Source organism: Prionailurus viverrinus, chromosome X (genome assembly GCF_022837055.1).
Source record: "Prionailurus viverrinus isolate Anna chromosome X, UM_Priviv_1.0, whole genome shotgun sequence".
Taxonomy (NCBI): domain Eukaryota; kingdom Metazoa; phylum Chordata; class Mammalia; order Carnivora; family Felidae; genus Prionailurus; species Prionailurus viverrinus.
In genome coordinates, this window is record NC_062579.1 from 40491460 (window position 1) to 40513851 (window position 22392).

At 36.5% G+C, this 22392-nt stretch overlaps 1 protein-coding gene across 1 annotated transcript in view; it reads right to left on the minus strand.

Annotated features, from left to right (window-relative positions):
• DGKK (diacylglycerol kinase kappa) overlaps nucleotides 1-22392 on the minus strand; it is a 163528-nt gene that overhangs the window by 50269 nt on the left and 90867 nt on the right. Inside the window, exon 8 of the mRNA XM_047843840.1 lies at nucleotides 6421-6523. Coding sequence (XP_047699796.1) covers nucleotides 6421-6523 — 103 coding nt within the window. The remainder of the gene's footprint in view (nucleotides 1-6420; nucleotides 6524-22392) is intronic.

Below are 22392 nucleotides of genomic sequence, written 5' to 3' on the forward strand. Positions count from 1 at the left end.
ACGAAACCAAGAGTTGGTTTTTTGAAAAAATAAACAAAATTGACAAACCTCTAGCCAGGCTTCTCAAAAAGAAAAGGGAGATGACCCAAATAGATAAAATCATGAATGAAAATGGAATTATTACAACCAATCCCTCAGAGATACAAACAATTATCAGGGAATACTATGAAAAATTATATGCCAACAAATTGGGCAACCTGGAAGAAATGGACAAATTCCTGAAAACCCACACACTTCCAAAACTCAATCAGGAGGAAATAGAAAGCTTGAACAGACCCATAACCAGCGAAGAAATTGAATCGGTTATCAAAAATCTCCCAACAAATAAGAGTCCAGGACCAGATGGCTTCCCAGAGGAGTTCTACCAGACGTTTCAAGCAGAGATGATACCTATCCTTCTCAAGCTATTCCAAGAAATAGAAGGGGAGGGAAAACTTCCAGACTCATTCTATGAAGCCAGTATTACTTTGATTCCTAAACCAGACAGAGACCCAGTAAAAAAAGAGATTCATTCATATCCCTGATGAATATGGATGCAAAAATTCTCAATAAGATACTAGCAAATCGAATTCAACGGCATATAAAAAGAATTATTCACCATGATCAAGTGGGATTCATTCCTGGGATGCAGGGCTGGTTCAACATTCACAAATCCATCAACGTGATACATCACATTAACAAAAAAAAAAAGATAAGAACCATATGATCCTGTCAATCGATGCAGAAAAGGCCTTCGACAAAATCCAGCACCCTTTCTTAATAAAAACCCTTGAGAAAGTCGGGGTAGAAGGAACATACATAAAGATCACAAAAGCCATTTATGAAAAGCCCACAGCTAACATCATCCTCAATGGGGAAAAACTGAGAGCTTTTTCCCTGAGATCAGGAACACGACAGGGATGCCCACTCTCACCGCTGTTGTTTAACATAGTGTTGGAAGTTCTAGCATCAGCAGACAACAAAAGGAAATCAAAGGCATCAAAATTGGCAAAGATGAAGTAAAGCTTTTGCTTTTTGCAGATGACATGATATTATACATGGAAAATCCGATAGACTCCACCAAAAGTCTGCTAGAACTGGTACATGAATTCAGCAAAGTTGCAGGATACAAAATCAATGTACAGAAATCAGTTGCATTCTTATACACTAACAATGAAGCAACAGAAAGACAAATAAAGAAACTGATCCCATTCACAATTGCACCAAGAAGCATAAAATACCTAGGAATAAATCTAATGAAAGATGTAAAGGATCTGTATGCTGAAAACTATAGAAAGCTTATGAAGGTAATTGAAGAAGATTTAAAGAAATGGAAAGACATTCCCTGCTCATGGATTGGAAAAATAAATATTGTCAAAATGTCAATACTACCCAAAGCTATCTACACATTCAATGCAATCCCAATCAAAATTGCACCAGCATTCTTCTTGAAACTAGAACAAGCAATCCTAAAATTCATATGGAACCACAAAAGGCCCCGAATAGCCCAAGGAATTTTGAAGAAGAAGACCAAAGCAGGAGGCATCACAATCCCAGACTTTAGCCTCTACTACAAAGCTGTCATCATCAAGACAGCATGGTATTGGCACAAAAACAGACACATAGACCAATGGAATAGAATAGAAACCCCAGAACTAGACCCACAAACGTATGGCCAACTCATCTTTGACAAAGCAGGAAAGAACATCCAATGGAAAAAAGACAGCCTCTTAAAAAATGGTGCTGGGAGAACTGGACAGCAACATGCAGAAGGTTGAAACTAGACCACTTTCTCACACCATTCACAAAAATAAACTCAAAATGGATAAAGGACCTAAATGTGAGACAGGAAACCATAAAAACCTTAGAGAAGAAAGCAGGAAAAGACCTCTCTGACCTCAGCTGTAGCAATCTCTTACTCGACACATCCCCAAACACAAGGGAATTAAAAGCAAAAGTGAATTACTGGGACCTTATGAAGATAAAAAGGTTCTGCACAGCAAAGGAAACAACCAACAAAACTAAAAGGCAACCAACGGAATGGGAAAAGATATTTGCAAGTGACATATCGGACAAAGGGCTAGTATCCAAAATCTATAAAGAGCTCACCAAACTCCACACCCGAAAAACAAATAGCCCAGTGAAGAATTGGGCAGAAAACATGAATAGACACTTCTCTAAAGAAGACATCCGGATGGCCAACAGGCACATGAAAAGATGTTCAGCGTCGCTCCTTATCAGGGAAATACAAATCAAAACCACACTCAGGTATCACCTCACGCCAGTCAGAGTGGCCAAAATGAACAAATCAGGAGACGATAGATGCTGGAGAGGATGTGGAGAAACGGGAACCCTCTTGCACTGTTGGTGGGAATGCAAATTGGTGCAGCCGTTCTGGAAAGCAGTGTGGAGGTTCCTCAGAAAATTAAAAATAGACCTACCCTATGACCCAGCAATAGCACTGCTAGGAATTTATCCAAGGGATACAGGAGTACTGATGCATAGGAGCACTTGTACCCCAATGTTCATAGCAGCACTCTCAACAATAGCCAAATTATGGAAAGAGCCTAAATGTCCATCAACTGATGAATGGATAAAGAAATTGTGGTTTATATACACAATGGAATTCTACGTGGCAATGAGAAAAAATGAAATATGGCCTTTTGTAGCAACGTGGATGGAACTGGAGAGTGTGATGCTAAGTGAAATAAGCCATACAGAGAAAGACAGATACCATATGGTTTCACTCTTATGTGGATCCTGAGAAACTTAACAGGAACCCATGGAGGAGGGGAAGGAAAAAAAAAAAGAGGTTAGAGTGCGAGAGAGCCAAAGTATAAGAGAGTTAAAAACTGAGAACAAACTGAGGGTTGATGGGGGGTGGGAGGGAGGGGAGGGTGGGTGATGGGTATTGAGGAGGACACCTTTTGGGATGAGCACTGGGTGTTGTATGGAAACCAATTTGTCGATAAATTTCATATTAAAAAAAAAAAAGAAAAATGACCTAATGGGCAGATAGATCAAAGTCAACAAGATGAAAAAGGGATAAATGTGAAGCTTGGATTTTACACCTGAGGACATAAATTGTACCAGAATTGGACAATAGGAACTTGGTTTGGCAGGATCAAGTGTGAAAAGGGCTTAGAGAATTTAGTTGACTTTAGATAACTCAACAGCCTGAAAGAGCCTTTCAAAAAACAAATAAAAGCTCATGCTTCTTTGAGCTGCCTTAATACAACCACAGTTCTCCAAACCAGGAAGCCTATAGTCCCTCTCAAATTTGTTCAGTTTGTACCACAGAAGGATGTTAAATTAGCATAAAGACAGCTTACTTATCCCCTTCCTATATTTTAAAATGATCTCTAACAGATGTTAGTTCATCTAACCCTCACAATGCACCTGAGTATAACTGTTATTGAAAGAAAGCTTCTCAAGAGTGAGATTCAATTGGATCAGTACTGCAGATGAGTGAAAGGAAAGGCTAAAACCTAGCTCATGGGGCATTAGATGAAATACTACACAAAAAGAATGGCTTAGCTCATGTGCTTCTAAGCAATAATACTATGTCATTGGTGGAAAACAAAAGAAAGAAGCAATGCCATTAGTTGATTGTCTATAACAAGAGTAAGAAGTGATAGGATAGGAAAAAACAAACTAAGAAACTCCAACTTCCCTAAGGACAGGAAGCACATAACCTGTTGGGCTAATTACAAATAGGTTGCAGCCCCTTAATACCTATTTAGGGTGATAGGAGGGATGCTGAGGAGGGCATCCTTCAGTCTGCTTAGACATCTTCCCCAGGTCCCCCTGTTGGGGTGAGCAAAATCTCAGATTCAAGACTAAATTGACTTTCATACCAGCTTGAGTTTGCTTGGTTGACTAGTTTGTTACTTTTTCTCTTCTATCAATCCTATTTTCCTCCTACTCCCTTCCTTTTCCTGTCCAGTCAAGCATCTTTAATTTACCAAGTCATCCACCTCATCACCTCTCTAGTTAACTATCTGGTAGGTGACTTTATGTGTGTAAATATTTGAGTAGATTTGAGAATAATATATGTATGCATCCCTGAGTGAATTTAGCTTTGTGTCTGTGCATGTCATTAAGGAAACACGACAGAAACCTGAAGAAACCTGTGTGAATGGCTCATTCCCTGTACCAATGTCTATCTGGATGTATCTGTGTTAGGGTTAGAAAATTACTGGAAAAGACTAGAGTGGCTCTGAGTGTGTGCAGATGTGTATGTACACATGTGCACATGTGCTATGTCCAGTTCTAAAACTCTGCTGTACCGGCTGCAGAATCCTTGCCCACTTCTGTTCTCTGACTAAGGAACCTATATACTTTTCTTTCTTTTCTTTGCTGTCAGCTAATATTGGCTCTTCCTTGGCAACAAAATGTGCAGTAAGCATCGATATGGGGATAATTTTTAAGTCAATGAAATTCTGGTTCACTAACCACTCCTGGGTGAGTAGACCACCACATGTTAGAGTTGGATAAATTAGCATATTAGTGAAATATAAATGAAAACATTTCATGAAGGATTTGAACTTTCCCCTCCAGTAAGTGAAATTGACCATATATAGAGTGAAGTTAACCATACACAAACTGAAATTGATGGGTAGTGTATCTCTTTGCTGGTTTAGTGAAACAGTAGCGTGTCAGTTGGTAAATATATTAGATTTCTAAATTCCTTAGTGTTAGTAAAATAGGTCAGCTCTTTTTTGCTGTGATATGTGATTTTGATATTGACAGCTCCCATTATTTAGTAATGAATAATGGGAGAAGCAAATGAACAACTCGATGGCACAAAGGAGAGTCTCTCAAAAGCAAAGAAAAAGTGGGGAAGTAGAGGTATACTCAAAAAAGCATTCATTGTTAGCAATTGCTAAAAAGTGAAGTATTCCTGTGGGAGTCTACATTTTTCATTAGGCTACAAGACTAGTGATTTAATTTTGTTGTCCTTTGGGCTATGTTCCTTCATATTCAGGCCCTTTACATATTATTACTTATCCTCACAATATACAGTATCATTCCATTTACAGATGTGGAAAGTGAAGCTCAGAGAATGTAAGTGACTTACCCAAGGTCACCTAGCTAGTAAGTAACTAAAACTCATGGTTGCCTGGCCTTTATTTTATCCTTTATACCATGTTGCTTCTATGTCATATCATACTTTAAAAAGCAAACACAAAACTAAACAAAACGTCCCTCCCCTTGGCCCCTGTTTTATCTGTTCTAACATCTCCAACCCTCTGATAGGAGACCCTATAGAAAGTTTAGTCTTGCTGCTTTGATTTCATTACTAACTCCATTCTGTGAAACCTCCTATAATTAGTTGACAGTGGTAACATTTTCTGATCTACAAGTGCCTCCAAGTGTCACTCCTTTGGAGCTTAGCATATGCTACCTTTTGTCATATTATATCCATATGTCATATCAATTGTCATATCCATATCCTGGGTCGACAATAACCATAAACTCTAGCTATGCTCTTATCTTGGATCTCTTTGTAGCCTTCCAACACCTTATGAATAGAATTCTCAATAAAACACTAGTGTTTAGGAATTGACAAAGCATGAGCAGAGCATGCTGGGACAATAATCATGCTAATTTCAGATTTGGAGACAACCTTGGTATTAGTGTCCATTCTAAGAGTAACATAACCTGGGCCTTCATGTAGTTCTTCCTTGCCCACCTGCATGAAAGCAAACTTCTTTTATGGATTATCTAGTGGCTGAAAATCATGAAAAACCTGAAATCAATTCTGATAATTTAGAAGCAACTGGGAAAGAGCCTACAGAGAATATGCCCACATACATATACACCATAAATACCAACATTCATTATCCCAAAGGTCTAAAAAGAAACATGAGCTGTCTTTACATATATGCACATTCCTACTCCCCAAAAATGTTTGACTGGTTGAGAATAATAATTTAATTAAAACATTTCCAGCCTAAATGTCCATCAACTGATGAATGGATAAAGAGATTGTGGTTTATATACACAATGGAATACTACTTGGCAATGAAATATGGTCTTTTGTAGTAACGTGGATGGAACTGGAGAGTGTTCTGCTAAGTGAAATAAGTCATACAGAGAAAGACAGATACCATATGTTTTCACTCTTATGTGGATCCTGAGAAACTTAACAGGAACCCATGGGGGAGGGGAAGGAAAAAAAAAAGAGGTTAGAATGGGAGAGAGCCAAAGCATAAGAGACTGTTAAAAACTGAGAACAAACTGAGGGTTGATGGGGGGTGGGAGGGAGTAGAGGGTGGGTGATGGGTATTGAGGAGGGCACCTTTTGGGATGAGCACTGGGTGTTGTATGGAAACCAATTTGACAATAAATTTCATATTAAAAAAAATTTCCCCAGTCTTAGCACCTTCCCTCCTGTCCCAATGAAATACATTCTGAGATTAAAGTTTAGGTACTCACCATCTCCTTTAGGGTCGCTGAGAGCAGTGGGAGGAATGACTGATGTTCGATGACTTCCAAGCCAGCATTCCTTGGAAAACCGTCTACGACAGTCATCATGCACCTGAAACGACAAGAGAACAGAGAGAAAAAAAGGAAGGGGGAGAGAAAAAGATACAATTGATCAGTCTTGAGGTCAAATTCCAAGGTTTCAGTCCCCAGTATTAAAAATCTCCCTTTCTGAGATTTGGTGCCATACACTTTCCCCTGACTTAACCTGGACACCCACTTTCCACTCAGAGCTTGAACCATCCCTGAAGATGGCCTCTGAGCTCTGTTCCTTTTAAAGGTAGCTTTTAGAAGACACCCATCACAGGCATTAAGAAGACACAAGTTCTAGGGCACAATCTTAGTGGCCTACACAATAGGGAGCTTACTTGCAATTTAAGAATGCTAATCCTGATAATATACTATTACACTCCAATCCTTACATCAATCATGTATAGTAGGGAATACATTATTAGGTTCATTTTAGAAATGAGGATACCAAAGGTCAGAGAGGTGAAGAGTCTTGCTCATGGTCAAATACCTGGGAATTGGCAGAGCTGAGATTCTGCTGCCTTCTCCACAAGTGGTCATATTTCCCAAATTTCTGATATTTTTAAGTACCACTTCCTGGAAAATGACATAGTTCCTAGTGGACATGAATCTGGCCTGATTATGCAAGAGCAATTAAAAAGAAAGCCAAAGGGGGCGCCTGGGTGGCGCAGTCGGTTAGGCGTCCGACTTCAGCCAGGTCACGATCTCGCGGTCCGTGAGTTCGAGCCCCGCGTCAGGCTCTGGGCTGATGGCTCGGAGCCTGGAGCCTGTTTCCGATTCTGTGTCTCCCTCTCTCTCTGCCCCTCCCCCGTTCATGCTCTGTCTCTCTCTGTCCCAGGAATGAATAAACGTTGAAAAAAAAAAAAGTTTAAAAAAAAAAAAAAGAAAGAAAGCCAAAGGACAACCACAGTTTTCTTTTTTTTTATTGAGATATAATTGACATATAACATTATATCAGCTCCAGGGGTACAACCTAATGATTTGGTATTTGTATATATTGCAAAATGATCACTACAGTAAGTGTAGTTAACATGTGTCACCATATATAATTAAATTTCTTTTCTTGCGATGATAACTTTTAAGGTCTACATTCTTAGCAAATTACAAGTAGGCAAAACAGTATTATTAACTACAGTCACCATGCTGTCCGTTATATCCTGATGTCTCATTTATTTTAGAACTGGAAGTTTGTACCTTTTGACCACCTTCACCTATTTTGCCCATATCCTAACCCCCATCCCCATATCTGTGAGCTCATTTTTTTTAGATTCTACACGTAAGTGAGATCATATAGTATTTCTCATTCTCTGACTCATTTTATATAGCATAATGCCCTGAGGTCCATCCATGTTGCTGCAAATGCCATGATTTCCTTCACTTTTAGGGCTGAATAATATTCCATTGCATATACATCTACCACATTTTCTTTATCCATGCATCCATCACTAGACACTTAGGTTCTTACCATATCTTGACTATCATAAATAATGTTGCTGTGAACATAAGAGTGCCTATATCTTTTTGAGTTAGTGTTTTAATTCTCTTCAGAAGTGAAATTGCTAGGTCATATGGTAGTTATATTTTTAATTTTTAAAGGAAACTCTTTACTGTTTTCCACAGTGGCTGCACCAATTCACATTTATACCAACAGTACACAAGGGTTCTCTTTTCTCCATATCCTTGTCAACGTTTATTTGTCTTTTCGGTAACAGCTACTCTGACAGGTGTGAGGTGATATCTCATTGACATTTTGATTTGCATTTGCCTGATGATTAGCGATATTGAATACCTTTTCATAAATCTGTTTGCCATCTGTATGTCTTTAGAAAAATATCTATGTAGATCCTCTGTCCATTTTTTAATTGGATTGTTGCTTGCTTTGTGCTATGGAGTTGTATGACTTCTTTATATATTTTGGATATTTACTTCTTATCAGATATATGATTTAAAAATATTTTCTCTCATTTAGTTGGTTGCCTTTTTCTTTTTGTTGATGGCTCCTTTGCTGTGCAGAAGCTGTTTAGTAGTCTCATCTGTTTATTTTTTCTTTTGTTGCCTTTACTTTTGGTGTCAAATCCAAAAATCCATGACAAGTCTGATCTCAAGGAGTTTACCATCTATGTTTTCTTCTAGAAGTTTTATGGTTTCAAGTCTTACATTCAAGTCTTGAATCCATTTGAATTCATTTTTGTGACTGGTATAAGATAGCGGTCCAGTTTCATTCTTTTTGCAGGTGGGTGTCCAACTTTCCCAGCACCATTTACTGAAGAGACTATCTTTTCCCTATTGTATATCCTTGACTCCTTTGCCATAAATTAATTGACCATATGTGCATGAGTTTATCTATGGGATATTTTGTTCCATTGACCTATGTGTCTGTCTTTATGCCAATACTATACTGTTTTGATTACTATGGTTTTTTAATGTAGTTTTAAATCACGGAGCATGATGTCTCCTGCTTTGTTCTTCTTTCTCAAAGTTGCATTGGTTGTTTGGGGACTATTGTGGTTCCATAAAAATTTTGGAATTGTTCTACTTCTGTGAAAAATCCCATTGGAATTTTGATAGGGACTGCATTGAATCTGTAGATTGCATTGGGAAATATAGATGTTTTAACAATATTAATTCTTCCAATCCATGAGCACAGAATATTTTTCCATTTATTTGCATCTTATTAAATTTCTTTCATCAATATCTTGTAGTTTTCAGAGTACAGGTCTTTCATCACCTTGGTTAAGTTTATTCCTAGGTATTTTATTATTTTTGTTGCAGTTATAAATGAGATGGTTTTCTTAATTTCTGATAGTTTATTAGTATATAGAAATGCAACAGATTTTTGTATATTAATTTTGAATCCTGCAATTTTATGGAATTTATTAGTTCTTTTTTTTTTAATTTTTTTTTCAACGTTTATTTATTTTTGGGACAGAGAGAGACAGAGTATGAACAGGGGAGGCGCAGAGAGAGAGGGAGACACAGAATCGGAAGCAGGCTCCAGGCTCTGAGCCATCAGCCCAGAGCCCGATGTGGGGCTCGAACTCACGGACCGCGAGATCGTGACCTGGCTGAAGTCGGACGCTTAACCGACTGCGCCACCCAGGCGCCCCTGGAATTTATTAGTTCTAACAGGTTTTTTTTTGTAAACTCTTTAGGGTTTTCTTTTCTTTTTAAAAGTTTATTTATTTATTTTGAGAGAAAGAGAGAGAGAGAGAGACTGGAGAAAGAGGGAGAGACAGAATACCAAGCAGGCTCCACACTATCAGCACAGAGCCCAACATAGGGCTTGACCTGAGCCAAAATTGAGAGTTGGATGCTTAACTGACTGAGTCACCCAGGCAACCCTTTTTAGGTTTTCTATATATAATATGTCATCCACAAATAGTGACAGTTTTACTTCTATCTCTATGATTTGGATGCTTAAAAATTTATTATTGGAGTATCATTGACATACAATGTTATATTAGTTTTAGGTGTACAACATATTGCTCCAACAATTCTATACATTACTCAGTGCTCACCATGATTAGTGTAGTCACCATACAATGTTACTACATTATTTTACTCTATTCCCTCTGCTGTACTTTTCAACTCCGTGACTTATTTATTTTATAACTAGATAACTTCTATTTCTTTTTCTTGCCTAGGACCTCTAATACTATGCTGAATAAAAGCAGGGAGAATGGGCATTCTTGTCTTGCTCCTGATCTTAAAGGAAAAGCTGAAATGTTTTCACCATTAGGTATGATGTTAGCTGTGGGTTTGTCATATATGGCCTTTATTATGTTGAATTATGTTTCCTTTATACCGACTTTGTTAAGAGTTTTTATCATAAATGGATGTTGAATTTTGCCAAATGATTTTCTGCATCTATTGAAATGATCATATACTTTTTATTCTTCTTTGTTAATGTAGTGTACTGCATCAATTGGTTTCTGCATGTTGAGCCAGACTTGCACCCCTGGAATGAATCGTACTCAATTACAGTGTATGATCCTTAATGTACTGTTGAATTTGGCTTGCTAATATTTTGTTGAGGATTTTTGCATCTGTGTTCATCAGAGATATTGACCTGTAATTTTTTTTTCTTGTGACATCCTTATCTGGTCTTGGTAGCAGGGTAATGCTGGCTTTATAGAAGGAGTTTGGAAGTGTTCCTTCCTCTTACATTTTTTTGAAGATTTTGAGAAGGATTGGTATGAATTCTGTTTTAAAAATGTTGGATAGAATTTACCAGTGTATGTGTCTGGTCCCAGACACTTGTTTTTTGGGAGGTTTTTGATTACTGATTCAGTCTCCCTACTAATAATCTGTTCAGATTTTCTATTTCTTTATGATTCAGTCTTTGTGCTTTTATGATTCTAGTAATTTATCCATTTCTTCTATGTTTCCAATTTGTTGGTGTATAATTGTCCATAGTAGTCCCTTATTATTCTTTGTGTTTCTGTGGTATCAGTTGTAACATCTCCTTGTTCATTTCTGATTTTATTTATTTGAGCCTTCTCTTTGTTTTCAGGGTGAGTCTAGCTGAAGTTTTGTCAGTTTTCTTTATCTTTTAAAAGAATCACCTTTTAAATTCATGGATTCTATTGTCCTTTTAGTCTCATTTTCATTTATTGATGCTCTGATCTTAGTTATTCCCTTACTTGTACTAACTTTGGGTTTTGTTTGTTCTTTTTATTTACTTCATTAAAGTGTAAAGTTAGGTTGTTCATTTGAGATTTTTTTTCTTCAGGTTTTTATCACTATGAACCTCTCTCCTAGAACTGCTTTTGATGCATCCCATAAGGTTTTTTTTCTTTTTAAAAATTAAAGTACAATTAACATAGCGTTATATTAGTTTCAGGTATAAAATATGATTCAGCAGTTCTATACATTATTCAGTGCTCATTAGGAAAAGTGTACTCTTAATCCCCTTCACCTATTTCACCCATACCCCCACCCACCTCTGCTTTGGTAACCAGAGAACAGTTTGTTCTCTGTATTTAAGAGTCTTATTTGTCACTTTTTTTGTTGTTCATTTGCTTTCTTTCTTAAATTCCACACGAGTGAAATCACATGATATTTGTCTTTCTCTGACTTATTTTATTTAGCATTATACCCTCTAGATCATTCCATGATGTTGCAAATGGCAAGATTTCATTCTATATATATATATATATATATATATATATATATATATATATATATTCCTTTATCACTTCTTTATCCATTCATCTATGGATGGACACTTGGGTTGCTTCCATATATTGGCTATTTTAAATAATTCTGCAATAAACATAGGGGTGCATATATCTTTTCAAAATAGTGTTTTCATATTCTGTGGGTAAATATTCAGTAGTGGAATTACTGGATCATGTGGTAATTGTATTTTTAATTTTTTGAGGTGCCTCTATAGAGATTTCCACAGTGGCTGCACCAATTTGCATTCCTGCCAACTTACACCTTTGCACGAGGGTTTATTTTTCTCCACATCTTCACAAATGCTTGTTGTTTTTTGTTTTTTAGATACTAGCAATTCTGACAGGTGTGAGATGATAGCTCACTGTGGTTTTGTTTTGCATGTCCCTGATGATTAGTGTTACTGAGCATCTTTCCATGTGTCTTTTGGCCATTTGTATGTCTTCTTTGGAAAAATGTCTATTCAGGTCCTCTACTCATTTTTAAGTGGATTATTATTTTTTTTTAATGTTGAGTTGTATAAATTCTCTATATATTTTGGAATATTAACTCTTTATCTGATATATCATTTGCAAATATCTTGTCCCATTCAGTAAGTGGAGTTTTGTTTTGTTTTGTCAATGGTTTCCTTTGCTGTGCAAAAGCTTTTTATTTTGGTGTAGTCACAATAGTTTAGTTTACTTTTGTTTTCTTTTCCTGAGGTGACATATCTAGCAAAATGTTTGATGTCAAAGGAATTACTGCCTATTTTTTGTTCTAAGAGTTTTATGGTTTCAGGTATCACATTTAGGTCTTTAATCCATTTTGACTTTATTTTTGTTTATGGTGCAAGAAAGTGGTACACTTTCATTCTTTTGCATGTCACTGTCCATTTTTTCCAGCACTATTTGTTGAATAGACTGTCTTTTCCCCATCATATATTCTTGACTCCTTTGTCATAGAAAAATTGGTCATATAAGTGTGGATTTACTTCTGAGCTCTCTGTTCTGTTCCATTGATCTCTGTCATTTTTCTGCCAGTACCATACTGTTTTGATTACTATAGCTTTGTAGTATAGTTTGAACTCAGAAAGCATGATACCTCCAGCTTTTCTCTTTTTTCTCAAGACTGCTTTGACTATTTGGGGTCTTTTGTGGTCCCATACAAATTTTAGGATTCTGTGTAAAATGTTGTTGGTTCTTTAGGATGTGTTAAATCTGTAAATTACTTCGGGTAGAATGTACATTTGAACAATATTGGTTCTTCCAATCCGTGAGTATGGAATATCTTTCCATTTGTTTGTATTATAAATTTCCTTCCTTTCAATATTTTGTAGTTTTCAGAATACAGATCTTTCACTACTCTGGTTAAGTTTATTCCTAGGTATTTTAATTTTTGTTGTTGCTGCAATTGTAAATGGGATTGTTTTCTTATTTTCTCTTTCTGCTTTTTCATTATTAGTGTATACAGTGCAACAGATTTTTGTTTAACTTTGTATCCTGTCACTTTACTGAATTCCGCTATCAGTCCTAGTAGTTTTTTGGTGGAGTCCTTAGCGTTTTCTATCCATAGTATCATGTCATTTGCAAATAATGAAAGTTTTACTTCTTCCTTACCAATTTGGATACATTTTATTTCTTTTTCTTGTCTGACTGATGTGGCTAGGACTTCCAGTACTTGTTGACTAAAAGTTGGAAGTAGACTTCCTTGTCCTGTTCTTGATCTTATCAGGAAATCTCTTAGTTTTTCACCCTTGAGCATGATGTTAGGTGTGTGTTTGTCATATATGGCCTTTATTATATTGAGGTATGTTTTCTCTAAGGTTACTTTGTTGAGAGCTTTTACCATGAATGGATGTTTTACCTTGTCAAATGCTTTTCTGAATCTCTTCTAATGATCATTTTTAAAAATCCTTTCTCTTGTTAATGTGATGTATCATGTTGATTGATTTGCAAACATTGAGCCACTCTTGCATTCCTTGAATAAATACCACTTGATTGTGGCAAATGATTTTTTATAGTATTCTTAGATTTGGTTTGCTAATATTTTGTGAAGGATTTTCATCAGAGATATTGACTTGTAAGTTTTTTTTTAAGTATCTTTATGTAGCTTTGGTATCAGGGTAATTCTGTCCTCATAGAATGAATTTGGAAGCTCTCCATCCTTTTCTGTTATTTAGAACAGTTTAAGAAGAATAGGTTTTAACTCTTCTGTAAATGTTTGGTAGAATTCACCTGTGAAGCCAGCTGGGCCTAGACTTTTGTTTGTTAAGATTCAATTTCATTGCTAGTAATCAGTCTGTTCAAATTTTCTGTTTCTTCCTGATTCACTTTTAGAAGGTTATATGTTTCTAGGAATTTATGCATTTATTTTAGGTTGTCCAATTTTGTTGCATATAATTCTTCATAATATTCTCTTAAAATCTTTTGTATTTCTGTGGTGTTGTTTGTTATTTCTCCTCCTTCATCTCTGATTGTATTTATTTTAAACCTCTTTTTTTTCTTAATGAGTCTCACTAAAGGGTTGTCATTTTTGTTTATTAAAAAAAAACAGCTGCCGGTTTCATTGATCTCTTCCATTGTTTTTTTTTAGTCTTTATTTCATTTATTTCTTCCCTAATCTTTATTATGTCTTTCATTCTACTGGTCCGGGGATTTGCTTGTTTTTTGTTTTCTAGCTCTTTAGATGTAAAGTTACGTTGTTTATTTGAGGGTTTTTTTCTTTTCGAGGAAGGCCTGTAGTGCTATAATCTTCCTTCTTGGAACAGCTTTTGCTGCATCCCAAAGATTTTGGACCATTTTGCTTTCATTTTTATTTCTGTCCATGTATTTGTGTTTTCCTTTTTAATTTCTACATTGACCCTTTTTTGTTTAGTAGCATATTATTTAGCATCCATGTATTTGTGTTCTTTCCACATTTTTTCTCGTGATCGATTTCTAGTTTCATACTGTTGTGGTGGGAAAACATGCATAATATGGCTTCAATCTTTTTGAATTTATTGAGATTTGTTTTGTGACCTAACATGTGATCTATTCTGGAGAATGTTCCATGTGCACTTAAAAAGAATGTATATTCTGCTGTTTTTGGATGGAATGTTCTAAATATATCTGTTAGATCCATCTGGTCCAATGTGTCATTCAAAGCCACCATTTCTTTGTTGATTTTCTGTCTGGATGATGTATCCATCAATGTAAGTGGGTGTTAAAGTCCCCTACTATTATTGTATCACTGTCAATTTCTCCCTTTATGTCTGTTAATAGTTAACACTATGTATTTAGGTGCTCTCAAATTGGGTGCATAAATATTTATAATTGTGATATCCTCCTGTAGGTTTGTTCCCTTTCTCATTATGTAGTGTCCTTCTTTGTCTCTTGTTACAGTCTTTGTTTTAATGTCTATTTTTTCTGATATAAGTATTGCTACCCCAGCTTTCTTTTTGCTTCCATTTGCATGATAAATGTTTTCCAATCCCTTCACTTTCAATTTGCATGTGTTGTTAGGTCTGAAGTGAGTCTCTTGTAGGCAACATACAGATGGGTCTTGCTTTCTTATCCATTCAGTCACTCTATGTCTTTTAAATAAAGCATTTATTTCATTTACATTGAAAGTAATTATTACTAGGTATGTACTTATTGCCATTTGTTACTTATTGTATGGTTATTTTTGTAGTTCTTCTCTGTTCCTTTTTTCCCCTTATTCTCTTCCCTTGTGTTGTGATGGCTTTGTTTAGTGATATGCTTGGATGGATTCTTTGTCTTTATTTCTTGTGTATCTACTATAGATTTTTGATTTGTGGTTACCATTAGGTTTGTATATAACATCTTATGCATATAGCAGTTGATATTAAGTTGATAGTCACTTAAGTTTGAACTCATTAAAAGCACTAAATTTTTACTCCTCCCTTCACATGTTTTATGGATGTCATATTTTACATCCTTTTATTTTGTGAATCCCTTGACTGATTTCTATAGGTATAATTGATTTTACTGTTTTTATGCTTTAACCTGCATACTGGTTTTCTAAGTGATTAATCTTATACTTTTTTTATATGCTTCCATTTACCTGTGAAGTTTTTTCTTTTCATAATTTTCTTACTCATGATTATGGCCTTTTCTTTTCACTCAAAGAATTTTGTTTAACATTTCTTGTAAGATTGGTTTAATGGTGAGGAACTCTTAGCTTTTTTTTTTTTTTTTTTTTTTTTTTTTTGGTCTGGGAAACTATTTATCTCTCCTTCTGTTCTAAATGATAGCCCTTCTGGGTAGAGTATTCCAAGTTTCAGATTTTTTCCTTTCAGTAGTTTGAATATATTATGCCAGTCCCTTGTGGCCTGAAAACTTTCTTCTGAAAAATCAGCTGATAGACTTATGGGGTTCCCCTGGTATGTAACAGTTTGCTTTTGTTGCTTTTTAAATTCTATATTTATCATTAGGCTTTGCCATTTAAATTATTATGTGTCTCAGTGTGGACTTCTTTGGGCTGATTTTGTTGGGGCTGCCTGTGCTGCCTGAAAATGGATCTCTGTTTCCTTCCTCAGATTAGGGATGTTTTCAGCTATTATTACTTCAAATAAATTTTCTGCCCTCTCTATCACTTTTCCTTCTGGGATCCCTGTAATTGGAATGTTATTATGCTTGATGATGTTGCTGAGTTCCCTTAACCTATTCCCATTTTTTAAATATTCGTTTGTATTTTTTTGATCTTCAGCTTGGTTGCTTTCAATTACCCTGTCTTCCAGGTTGCTGACATGTTCCTCTGTCTCCTCTAATCTACTATTGATTCCCTATAGTGTATTTTTAATATAATTTATTGTCAAATTGGCTAATATACAGTGTGTAAAGTGTGCTCTTGGTTTTTGGGGTAGATACCCGTGGTTCATCACTTACATACAACACCCAATGTTCATTCAACAAGTGCCTTCCTCAATGCCCATCACCTATTTTCCTCTTTCCCCCACCTCCTCATCAACCCTCAAATTGTTCTCTGTACTTAAGAGTCTCTTATGGTTTGTCTCCCTCCCTCCCTGTTTGTAACTATTTTTTCCCCTCCCCTTCCCCCATGGTCTTCTGTTAAGTTTCTCAAGATCTACATATGAATGAAAACATATGATACCTGTCTTTCTCTGTATGACTTATTTTATTCAGAATAATACCGTCCAGTTCCATCCACGTTGCTGCAAGTGGCATGATTTCATTCTTTCTCATTGCCAAGTAGTATTCCATTGTATATATAAACTACATCTTCTTTATCCATTCATCAGTTGATGGACATTTAGGTTCTTTCCATAATTTGGCTATTGTTGAAAGCACGGCTATAAACATTGGGGTACAAGTGCCCCTATGCATCAGCACTCCTGTATCCCTTGGGTAAATTCCTAGCAGTGCTATTGCTGGGTCATAGGGTAGTTATATTTTTAATTTTTTGAGGAACCTCCACACTGTTTTCCAGAGTGGCTGCACCAGTTTGCATTCCCACCAACAGTGCAAGAGGGTTCATTCCCTTTTCTCCACATCCTCACCAGCATCTGATGTTTCCTGAGTTGCTCATTTTAGCCACTCTGACCGGTGTGAAGTGGTATCTCAGTGTGGTTTAGATTTGTATTTCCCTGATTATGAGTGACGTTGAGCATCTTTTCCTGTGTCTGTTGGCCATTTGGATGTCTTCTTTGGAGAAGTGTCTATTCATGTCTTCTGCCCATTTCTCCACTGGATTATTGGTTTTTTGGTTGTTGAGTTTGGTAAGTGCTTTATAGATTTTGGATACTAGTCCTTTATCTGATATGTCATTTGAAAATATCTTTTCCCATTCCATCAGTTGTCTTTTAGTTTTGTTGATTGTTTCCTTTGCAGTGCAGAAGCTTTTTTATTTTGATGAGGTACCTGTAGTTCATTTTTACTTTTAATTTTCTTGTCTTTGGAGATGTGTTGAGTAAGAAATTGCTGTGGCTGAGGTCAAAGAGGCTATTGCTGGTTTTCTCCTCTAGGGTTTGGATGGTTTCCTGTCTCACATTTAGTTCTTTCATCCATTTTGAGTTTATTTTTGTGTATGGTGTAAGAAGTTGTCTAGTTTCATTCTTCTGCATGTTGCCATCCAGTTCTCCCAGCACCATATGCTAAAGAGACTGTATTTTTTCCATTTTTCCTGCTTTGGCAAAGATTAGTTGGTCATACATTTGTGGGTCCAATTCTGGGTTCTCTATTGTATTCCATTGGTCTCTGTGTCTGTTTCTGTGCCAATGCCATATTGTCTTGATGATTATAGCTTTGTAGTACAGGCTAAAGTCTGGGATTGTGATGACTTCTGCTTTTTTTTTTCAATATTACTTTGGCTATTCAGGGTCTTTTGTGGTTCCATACAAATTTTAGGATTGTTTGTTCTAGCTTTGAGAAGAATGCCAGTGCAATTTTGATTGAGAATGCACTGAATGTGTAAATTGCTTTGTGTAGTATTGACATTTTAACAATATTTATTCTTCCAATCCATGAGCATGGAATATTTTTCCATTTTTTTTGTCTTCTTCAATTTCTTTCATAAGTTTTCTATAGTTTTCAACATACAGATGTTTTATGTCTTTGGTTAGGTTTATTCTAGGTATTTTATTGTTCTTGGTGCAATTGTAAATGGGATCAATTTATTGATTTCTCTTTCTGTTGCTTCATTAATGATGTATAGAAATGCAACCGATTTCTGTACATTGATTTTGTATCTGAGATTTTGCTGAATTCATGAATCAGTTCTAGCAGCCTTTTGGTGGAGTCTTCCGGGTTTTCCATGTAATTATCATGTTGTCTGTGACCCTGTAGTGTATTTTAAATTTCAGTTATTGAGTTATTCATTCGTGGTTGGTTCTTTTTTAATATTTTCTATCTCTTTGCTGAAGTTCTCAATGAGATCCTCTGCTCTTAAGTCCAGTAAGTATCTTTATGAGTGTTACTTTGTATTCTTTATCAGGTATATTGCTTAGTTTTATTTCATTTAGCTCTTTTGCTGTGGTTTTGTCCTGTTCTTTGAAATATTCCTCTGTCTCCTCATTTTGTCTAAGTCTTTGTGTTTATTCCTGTGTATTAGATAAGTCAGTTATGTCTTCTGATCTTGAAAATAGTGGCCCTATGAAGAAGATATCTTGTAGTTCCCTGGAGCATAATGTCCCTTATTCACCAGAACCAGGCACTTCAGTAGTGCCTCCTATGTGGGTTGTTTGTGCCTTTCTGTTGTGGCTGCACCTTGTCTGCCTCCAGTACAGTTGGCTGCAATGGTCCACTTTGAGTTTTGTGGCATAGTAGGCACAGTTTTATCCCTGTGCTGTTAAGAAACCTGTGTGGGGCTGTAGGCTTATAGTTGGGCAGTGTTGGCAATCAAACCAAATGTCTGTCCTAAGCTCACTTACCAGGGCTGCAGTCACACTGACCTGAAGGACACTCTCCCTGCATTGTTTCCTGAGAGGCTTTTGTTGGTTGGCAAGGCCTGCAGTAAGATCAGATGCCTGCACCCATCCATCTGCCAGGGCTGTAGTTACACTGATCAGCAGGATACCCTCTCTGCACAGCCAACTGTAAGGTTTGGATGCTAGGGCTGTGGTGCACTGGTGTGTGTGGTTATCTTCTACTCCTTCAAAGGTAGAAGTCAACTTTGGAGTAGTGTTTGTCCCTGCTGGGGTTGCTTGCAGGATGCAGTTTACCAGGAGCTGCTTTGGAGGGACTATCTGTGGGTTGAATGGGGCAGATCTGCAGGAGAATAGGAGAATGGGGGTAGGGCACACAGTGTTAGTAAGTTGGGTGGAGAGTGTTCTCGCTGGTTCCTGTAGGTGTGCAGCTATTTAGGCTGGGAAGGACGGGAGAGAAATGGCACCCAATAGCTCTTTTGTTCTTGGAGAAGTCTTCTACAAATCTCTTCCAGCACACGTTCTGGGATTAATAAACAAATCTTCACTTATACCCCAGGTGCTCAAACTGCTGCTTCTATGCTCTATCTTGGCTGGGTTGTTATGTTGTCTATTTAACAACAAGGACCTAGCTTCCTATCACCCTCTGGTTCTCCTGGAGCTAAGCTCACTGGTTTTTAAAGTATTCAGAATTAAGCCCTGTTGATTGTAAAAACTCATGAAGTTAAGGCCCACTGTTTTTCAAATCCAAATGTTATGGGAACTCATCTTACTAGTTCAGGTTCCCTGTGCCTGAGGTGCCTGTTGGTAGGGTCTGATTCTCTTCTCTGTACCTGTGGTGTCTCTTCCATTTGTGGGTTCTTTCCCAATTGTGTCTCACTAAGGGTTTGGTTCCCAGTTGTATGTCTGCCCTTCTTACCCTTTTTATTGTGGCCTCCTTACTACAATTAACTGTGGAAGGTCTCTTTTGCCAGTCTTTGGGTCATTTTCTGAATTAGTTGCATTGATGTGACTACTATCTCAGTGTGTCTGTGGAATGAGGTGAGCTCAGTATCCTACTACTCTGCATCACATAAGTTTTGGTATGTTTTTTTCCATTTTCATTTGTCTCAAGGTATCTTTTTATTTCTCTGTTGATTTCTTCTTTGGCCCATTTTTGTACAGTAGCATGTTTAATATCCACATATTTGTGGATTTTCCAGTTTTCTTCCTGTAATTGATTAGTAGTGTCATACCACTGTGGTCAGAAAAGATGCTTTATATGATGTCAATCTTTTAAAATTTATTAAGACTAGTTTTGTTGTCTAACATATGATCTCTCCTGGAGAATGTTCTATTTGCATTTGACAAGAATGTATATTCTGTGGCTTTTGGATGAAATGTTCTATATATCTATTAAATCCATCTGTGGTAATGTGTCATTTAGTGCCAATGTTTCTGTATTAATTTTCTGTCTGGATAATTTTCTGTCTTTCTATTGATGACAGTGCAGTATTTAATTTCCCTAATATTGTATTGCTATGCATTTCTCCCTTAGGTACTTCTATGTTAGGTGCATAAATATTTACAAATGTTATATCCTCTTGTTGGATTGTCCTCTTTATCATTATGTAATGACCTTCCTTGTCTCTAATTACAGTCTTTGTTTTAAAGCCTATTTTGTCTAGTATAACTACCCCTGCTTTCTTTTGATTTCCATTTGCATGGAATATATTTTCCCACCCCTTCATTTTCAGTTTTTGTGTGTCATTATATCTGAAGTGAATATCTTATAGGCAGGATATAAATGGGTCTTTTTAAAATCCATCCACTCTATGTCTTTTGTTTTGAGAATTTAGTTCATGTATATTATTTAAGATAATTACTGATAGGTATGTACTTATTGACATTTTGCTCATTGTTTTTTGGTTGTTTTGTAGATCCTCTGCTCTTCTCTTACTCTCTTCCTTTGTGATTTGAAGATTTTCTGTAGTGGTATACTTATATTCCTTTCTCTTTATATTTTGTGTATCTACTAAGATTATTGCTTTGTGGTTACCATGAGGCTTGTGTATAACACCTTTTGTAACAGTCTGGTTTCTTTTTATTAAAATTTTTTTTAACATTTATTTATTTTTGAGAGACAGAGAGAGGCAGAGCATGAGCAGGGGAGGGGGAGAGAGAGAGGGAGACACAGAATCTGAAGAAAGCTCCAGGATCTGAGCTGTTTGTTAGCACAGAGCCCAAAGTGGATCTCGAACTCATGAACTGCAAGACCATGACCTGAGCTGAAGTTGGAGGCTCAACCGACAGAGTCACCCAGGTGCTCCCCCATTTTTTTTAAAAATTAAAACTTATTTATATTTGAAAGATGAGAGAGGCAGAGCATGAGCAGGGGTAGGTGTAACAGTCTGTTTTAAGTTGATAACAATTTAAGTTTGAATGCATTCTAAAACTCTATATTTTACTCCCTCCAAACCTTTTGTGTTTTTGATATTACTATTTAGAATCTTAAAATTCTTTTTAATGTTTATTTATTTCTGAGACAGAGACAGAGCATGAATGAGGGAGGGGCAGAGAGAGAGGGAGACACAGAATCCGAAGCAGACTCCAGGCTCTGAGCTGTCAGCACAGAGCCCAATGCGGGGCTCGAACTCACAAACTGTGAGATCATGACCTGAGCTGAAGTCGGTCGCTCAACTGACTGAGCCACCCAGGCGCTCCACCACTTACAATCTTTTTATGTCGTGTATCCCTTATAAAATTATGGTTATGGTTACTTTTACTATTTTTATCTTTCAAACTAGCTTTATAAATCATTAATTCACCACCTTTACACTGTTAGATTATTCTGAATTTTACAATATATTTACCCTTACCGGTGAGATTTATATTTTTCATATGCTTTCCTCTTACTAATTAGTGCCCTTTAATTTCAGCTTAAAGAAGTCCCTTTAACATTTTTTTTATATGGCCAGTATAGTGGTAATGAACTCATTTAGCTTTTGTTTGAAAAACTCTCTCCTTTAATTCTGATTGACACTGCTGTGTCGAGTATTCTTGCTTGGAAGTTTTTTCCCCCAGCATTTTGAATATATTGTCCCAATCCCTTCTGGCTTGCAAATTTTCTGCTGAAAAATATGCTATAGTCTTATGGGGGTTCACTTGTACATGACAAGTTTTTGTCTTCTTGCTTTTAATATTCTTTTCTTGTCTTTAACTTTTGATATTTCAATTATAATGTGTCTCTTTGGTCTTTATGGGTCTCTTTGGTTCATCTTATTTGCAACTCTCTTGCCTTCTTGTATCTGTAGGTCTGTTTCCTTCTCCAAGTTAGGAAAGTTTTCAGCCATTATTTCTTCAAATAAGTTTTATAA